This window comes from Oncorhynchus gorbuscha, linkage group LG05 (genome assembly GCF_021184085.1).
Source record: "Oncorhynchus gorbuscha isolate QuinsamMale2020 ecotype Even-year linkage group LG05, OgorEven_v1.0, whole genome shotgun sequence".
NCBI classification, from domain to species: domain Eukaryota; kingdom Metazoa; phylum Chordata; class Actinopteri; order Salmoniformes; family Salmonidae; genus Oncorhynchus; species Oncorhynchus gorbuscha.
In genome coordinates this window covers 77,629,539-77,637,038 of record NC_060177.1, presented here as the reverse complement: position 1 = coordinate 77,637,038, position 7,500 = coordinate 77,629,539, and the positions used below count along the sequence as shown (strand labels likewise).

The 7,500-nt window shown below is 45.1% G+C and overlaps 1 protein-coding gene across 1 annotated transcript in view; it reads left to right on the top strand.

The window, feature by feature from the left end:
• LOC124034932 (dedicator of cytokinesis protein 8-like) overlaps positions 1–7,500 on the top strand; it is an 80,788-nt gene that overhangs the window by 19,194 nt on the left and 54,094 nt on the right. Inside the window, exons 7-16 of the mRNA XM_046348326.1 lie at positions 1,522–1,671; positions 2,628–2,708; positions 2,863–3,022; positions 3,138–3,271; positions 3,856–3,949; positions 4,255–4,417; positions 5,602–5,722; positions 5,915–5,985; positions 6,125–6,269; positions 6,761–6,862. Coding sequence (XP_046204282.1) covers positions 1,522–1,671; positions 2,628–2,708; positions 2,863–3,022; positions 3,138–3,271; positions 3,856–3,949; positions 4,255–4,417; positions 5,602–5,722; positions 5,915–5,985; positions 6,125–6,269; positions 6,761–6,862 — 1,221 coding nt within the window. The remainder of the gene's footprint in view (positions 1–1,521; positions 1,672–2,627; positions 2,709–2,862; positions 3,023–3,137; positions 3,272–3,855; positions 3,950–4,254; positions 4,418–5,601; positions 5,723–5,914; positions 5,986–6,124; positions 6,270–6,760; positions 6,863–7,500) is intronic.

The following is a 7,500-nucleotide window of genomic DNA, read 5'->3' as shown; positions in this document are numbered from 1 at the left end:
AATGTAGACCACATTAACTGTTGAAATTTGAAGCGTTGTCCCAAATGTGTGTGTGTGTGTGTTCATACACACACACACACACACACACACACACAATTCCCCACTTAACACATTTAGAACTGTCACACTCTTCTGTCTGCTTCAGATTAAACTTGAGAGAGACCGAGGAAGAAATCCATGCTGTGTTATGTTGTGTGCTAGCAGCATCAGTCCTGCTATGAAGTGTGAAAGACTGTTGTAGAGGACTCATAATGTGACATGTGGAATGAGGAGGTTGTAAATGGGTTTGTAATGGGACCTAACATGACACTCACAGCGTACAGGGTCACCGTAGGGTCATCCTCTTCTCAGGACACAGTCAGAAGTGAGGAGCCGTAGAAACAGAGACTCTTTCTCAATTTGTCTTTCCCCGATTCGTTACACCCTCTCTCCTTGCCTCCTTCTCAAAGTGTATGGGACGAAAAGATCCTATGTCCATCCCCTTAACATTTGTTCCTCTGAAACGATGAGGAGGTAGGTGATAAGAGAGGACTTGAGGAAATGTAAGAAATAGAGATCGACCGATTATGATTTTTCAACGCCGATACCGAGGACCTTTATTTTTATTTGTAATAATGACAATTACAACAATACTGAATGAACACTTATTTTAACTTAATATTATACATCAATAAAATCAATTTAGCCTCAAATAAATAAGGAAACCTGTTCAATTTGGTTTCTAAATCTTACAAAAACAAAGTGTTGGAGAAGAAAGTAAAAGTGCAATATGTGCCATGTAAGAAAGCTCAGTTCCTTGCTCAGAACATGAGAACATATGTTCCTTTTAACATGAGTCTTCAATATTCCCAGGTAAGAAGTTTTAGGTTGTAGTTATTATAGGAATTATAGGGCTAGTTCTCTCTATATGATTTGTATTTCTTATACCTTTGACTATTGGATGTTCTTATAGGGTCTTTAGTATTGCCAGTGTAACATTATAGCTTCCATCCCTTTCCTCGCCGCTACCTGGGCTCGAACCAGGAACACAATGACAACAGCCACCCTCGAAGCAGCGTTACCCATGCAGAGCAAGGGGAACAACTACTCCAAGTCTCAGAGCGAGTGACGTTTGAAACGCTATTCGCGCTCACCCCGCTAACTAGCTAGTCATTTCACATTGGTTACACCAGTCTAATCTCGGGAGTTGATAGGCTTGAAGTCATAAACAGCACAATGCTTGAAGCACAGGGAAGAGCTGCTGGCAAAACGCACAAAAGTGCTGTTTGAAAGAATGCTTACGAGCCTGCTTGTGCCTACCATCGCTCAGTCAGACTGCTCTATCAAATCATAGACTTACGACGGAAATTGTAAATGAGCGTTTCTTGTTGGACAAGTTCAGGTAGTCTCTCCACTATTTCTGTATTTTGTTTTCCGGTTGGTGCCTTTCCAGCCATATGATCTACCATTTGATGAATGGACACTCATGTAATCCACCACTAAGGTGAACTCTAACGCTGACCCTCTGTTTGACTTCCTCAGATATCCGAGAACTTCTACTGTGATCTGAACTCAGACCAGTTTAAAGGGTTCCTGAAACCCCACACGCCACAGACGGACCACTCCACCCTCTCCCGAGCAGCCATCTTCTCCATCACATACCCCTCCCCAGACATCTACCTGGTCATCAAGGTAAGATACCCATCTCACCTACCTGCACCTATCTGCAGTACTTGCTTGTTCGGGTAATACACACATTTGTACGGCACCTACAGTATCTACAGTTGCTGGTCAATATGGTGAACACTATAGAAATAAATAAATATATGCCATTTTAATAGAAGCTTTTATCCAAAGTGACAGAACAGTAGTGTACTGCCTGCATACATTTTCATATGGTTGGCCCCAGCTGGAATTGAACCCACAGCCCTGACGTGTCTACCTCCTCACACATATTACCTATGGTGCCCCTATCAATCTGTGGGTAACGTAGCATACAGTAGGCAACTCGCCATAGATCCCTGTGTACAGTATTAGCTTGGACACCTCTGTGTCCTGGCTGTGTTTCAGAGTGCTGTACCTCTGTGTCCTAGCTGTGTTTCAGAGTGCTGTACATCTGTGTCCTGGCTGTGTTACAGAGTGATGTACCTCTGTGTCCTGGCTGTGTTTCAGAGTGATGTACCTCTGTGTCCTGGCTGTGTTTCAGAGTGATGTACCTCTGTGTCCTGGCTGTGTTTCAGAGTGATGTACCTCTGTGTCCTGGCTGTGTTTCAGAGTGATGTACCTCTGTGTCCTGGCTGTGTTACAGAGTGATGTACCTCTGTGTCCTGGCTGTGTTACAGAGTGATGTACCTCTGTGTCCTGGCTGTGTTACAGAGTGATGTACCTCTGTGTCCTGGCTGTGTTACAGAGTGATGTACCTCTGTGTCCTGGCTGTGTTACAGAGTGATGTACCTCTGTGTCCTGGCTGTGTTACAGAGTGATGTACCTCTGTGTCCTGGCTGTGTTACAGAGTGATGTACCTCTGTGTCCTGGCTGTGTTTCAGAGTGATGTACCTCTGTGTCCTGGCTGTGTTTCAGAGTGATGTACCTCTGTGTCCTGGCTGTGTTTTAGAGTGATGTACCTCTCTGTCCTGGCTGTGTTTCAGATAGAGAAGGTGCTGCAGCAGGGAGAGATCAGTGACTGTGCGGAACCATACATGGTCATGAAGGAGACGGACTCAGCAAAGGTAGAGTGCCATGTTGACACACACACACACACACACACACACACACACACACACACACACACACACACACACACACACACACACACACACACACACACACACACACACAGAGCTATAGGTTCTAATTGTGGTTCTGTGTGGTTCCCTGGGTCAGAACAAGGAGAAGCTGGAGAAGCTGCGTAATCAGTCTGAGATGTTCTGTCAGAGACTTGGTCGTTACCGCATGCCCTTTGCCTGGGCTACAGTCAACATCATGAACGTCATCAGCACCGCCACACTGGACCGAGACACCACCGACTCTGACAGCCTCAACGGTGTGTGTGTGTATGTTTGTGCGCGATAAGCTGGTTAACTCTGGCGCCCAAGGCTTGTTTAATCTTACTTTACTTTTCTGTACCTGACTTGACTGACCTCTCCTCCCCTATCCAGGTAAATCCAGCAGTCTGGAAAAGAGAGGTCAGTTGCCCAGGAGGAACTCAGAGAGGTTCGGTACCATGGAAGACCAGTGTAACATGTCTGCCTTCAAACCTGCTACCATCACCATCAGCACCTTCTGCAAGCAGGTCTGACCACATGCATTAGAGAAAACAACACACTCTACAATATAAACATCGATCCAGCGACATAAGCATCACTAAGCTCGGAGAATGTCTTAGACAGAGAATGTCTTAGACAGAGAATGTCTTAGACAGAGAATGTCTTAGACAGAGAATGTCTTAGACAGAGAATGTCTTAGACAGAGAATGTCTTAGACAGAGAATGTCTCAGACAGAGAATATCTTAGAGAATGCTTAACCTTGTGGATATCGCCTCGAGGCAAGGCATTCTTTCATTCCACACAAATCCACAGAGCAGACACCTGATAAGACCCGGCCAGGTATCATATAGACATACCATACATTCTCCAACAAGGGTGCATTTTTCCTTCCTACTAGCAACTGTGGAGATTTGATCTCATAACAACAGTTAGATGCACTGCTCAATATGTCACCTTCCTATGAAGTTGATGGAAAAGAGAAAAGAAGTCTGCTGTGCAACACTACAAATTCACAATGTTTAATTCTGAGGTGTTCAGAGACATTATATCATTGTATCTTGTACACAAAGACATGCTCATTTGACTAAACTGGACCCTGCTTTGTTTAAGGAGGGGGACCGTCTGAGTGATGAGGACTTGTTTAAGTTCCTGGCAGACATCAAGAAATTCTCATCCCTGCAGAGAAGAATTAAAACCATACCAGGTGATCCGCTATTCAACCACACAGCAAGACCTGGCTGTCTGTGTGTGCTGATTCATTCCATTCAACCCAACAACAAGTGACTAGAATGTCCCATTTCTAAGAACAAGTGTCTGTTTTATCTGGGTTTATGTGTTTAAGTGACTTCATGCATTTAAATGAGCTGAATATGCTATTTTGTACAATTCAGAATCAATTGCTTAGAGTGGTGAAAACCTGTGGGACTGAAAACGTTCTCATATTTACCTACATTGGAATAATTCTGAATGAACATAGTTTCAGACTGTATTTGACTTGATCTATTTTAGGTACAATAAGACTGGATGTGACTCCGGTCCATGACAACCCAGTGGCCTGTCTGTCTACTGAGCTGATCCCAGTCAAACCACTGGCTGAGAAGAACGTCCGACCTGTCAAAGAGGTGTTGGAGTTCCCCTCCAGCGAGGTCTATGTTCCACACAGCACTTACAGGTGAGCACACACACACGTGTCGATGCATACCACACACAGACTGCACACAGCACTTACAGGTGAGCACACACACACGTGTCGATGCATACCACACACAGACTGCACACAGCACTTACAGGTTAGTACACTCACTCAATTCTCCTGAAACCACTTTTTGAATATTGCATATTCTGCATATTGTCGTCAAAGCTTTAGTTTGACTGCATGGATTTACCATAGCACATAGCTTCAAGCAGTGTAAACAGGTTGGCCAGGTTCATGACTTACTAGGGTAGTATCTGTCTCCATGCTAAACACCATGTACACATGTCCCTTCATGTGAGCTTTACACATGTTAGACAGTCATGAAGGTATTTAACACAGCACATACTGTAGCTTCAGGCCTTCTATTTTCCATCAATGTCGTGTACAGGTTTGCTGGGACTTCTACAACCAGTCTGACCTGACACAACCCCCAATGCTGTCAACATCTCACTCCTTCCTCCTCACTGCTCCCTAGATGAACACTGTGTCCCAAATGGCACCCTATTCCCTATAGGGCTCTGTTCAAAAGTAGCCCACTATATAGGGACCAGGGTGCCGTTTGGGACACAGGCTCAGAGTGCGTCTCCTGTCTCGGGACAGATGACTACATTGTTACATAGTTTTTAATCTCACACTAATGTTCACACCACATCTGGTTCATTGGTAAGACTAGTTTTCAGGCCCACGTGGTGTATTGTGTAATATCATGCATTTGTTAGCTTCACCGGGTGCCATCTAGTGGTGTAGTATGGATGTGTTTCATCTAACTGAATAGGAGTTGTGGTGCTGATAGAAGATGGTCATATCCTGACCACCTGACCAGGAAGAACTCTGGGCACTGACGTTTACCAGGCTATACTTAGGGCTTTTGGGCTGCTGATTTGTGGAGGCATGAACTAGTGGGAGTTTCCACCATATTTCTTATACCAGTCATTTTGTTTTCGAATCCGTGAAGGGAAGTGAACAAGTATATACTTTGGGAGGAAGGAGAGATGGAGTTTGTCCTCACCTGGTACTCTCATCTCGGACCACATCATTCCTTTCATCATTATAGGAAGTCATTTGAGTATGCAGTGCTGTAAACAGAAAAATAACCATCTCTCTCCCTCCCTTTGTCTCTCTTCTCTCTCCCTTTTCCCTCCCTTTCCCTCTCTCTCCAGGAACCTGCTCTATGTATACCCCCAGCGACTCAACTTTGTCAACAGGCTGACTTCAGGAGGAAGGAATATCACTATTAAAATCCAGTTTATGAGTGGAGAAGACCCCAGCTGTGTGATGCCTGTGAGTTTCACACACACACACACACACACACACACACACACACACACACACACACACACACACACACACACACACACACACACACACACACACACACACACACACACACACACACACAGTGTTCACCCATGTTGCTGTGACATTGTACAACATGGTTTCATTGAGTTTACTCTGCTTTCTTTTTCCTCGTAGGTCATTTTTGGAAAATCGAATGGTCCTGAGTTTGTGCAGGAAGTATACACCCCAGTCACGTACCATAACAAGCAAGTGGATGCTATTTAAAATACTACATGCTAAATTACAATAACACAACTACGGCATAACATGCTACATTTTCTAATATAACAATCTAACCTTTTGTTTTGTTGTCTCTGACTTCTGTCCCATGTGACTGTGCCTCAGGTCTCCAGACTTCTATGAGGAGGTGAAGATGGTTCTGCCTGCCAGGCTGACTGAGAGACACCACCTGCTGTTCACATTCTACCACATCAGCTGTCAACAGAAACAGAACCAGACTGGAGCCAGTGAGACACTCATAGGTTACTCTGTAAGTCTGACCCCTCATGCCTGGTCTCACCTGGGCCTATATTCACAAAGTGCCTCACAGTAGGAGTGCTGATCTAGGATCAGGTTTGCCCTGTCCAAGTAATCTTATTCATTGTGATCTAAAATTCTAAACTAATCCCAGTGCAGCACTCCAATTCTGAGACATAATGGCGGCGTTTATTTGCTAATATTTGGGCGAAAGACCAGAATGGGGCTGTCTGTGTAATCTAATCTGATTGGTCAAAAGACCAATGATTGACAAAATATCAGAATTAGGCTGCCTGTGTAAACCCTGTCTTTATGAAAATGGGTCCTGGTCTCATCTGAACGTGCAGATACTCTACTGAACATGGTGCTGGTTATTTATGATCAATATACTAGTAAGTGATTCTTCTCAATGATGTGGTGAGGTAGATGCGTCCCCTGTATGTATTTGTCCGTTGTCAATGCTTGCTGTGGCTGATCTTCTGTCTATCCCCCTGGGTACTGTAGTGGCTGCCTATACTGAGTACTGACAGACTACAGACTGGTCAGTACTGCCTCCCTATCGCCCTGGACAGATTGCCTGTCAACTACTCACTGCACTCACCTGAGGTAACATTCATTTGGCCATTTCAATTCTCCAGACAATAGTTTAACATAAGTTGTATCACAAAAATGTTAAGAGTGGAGTGGCTCCCCCTGCGGGAGAAAATATCACTTTCATGTACCTTTAATACATTTATTGATGTACTGATTTATTGATTGGGTTTAGATGGCAACAGAACATTCCCCCTCTCTCTGCAGAACATTCCCCTCTCTCTGCAGAACATTCCCCCTCTCTCTGCAGAACATTCCCCCTGTCTCTGCAGAACATTCCCCCTGTCTCTGCAGAACATTCCCCCTGTCTCTGCGGAACATTCCCCCTGTCTCTGCGGAACATTCCCCCTCTCTCTGCGGAACATTCCCCCTCTCTCTGCGGAACATTCCCCCTCTCTCTGCGGAACATTCCCCCTCTCTCTGCGGAACATTCCCCCTCTCTCTGCGGAACATTCCCCCTCTCTCTGCGGAACATTCCCCCTCTCTCTGCGGAACATTCCCCCTCTCTCTGCGGAACATTCCCCCTCTCTCTGCGGAACATTCCCCCTCTCTCTGCGGAACATTCCCCCTCTCTCTCTCTCTCTCTCTCTCTCTCTCTCTCTCTCTCTCTCTCTCTCTCTCTCTCTCTCTCTCTCTGCGGAACATTCCCCCTC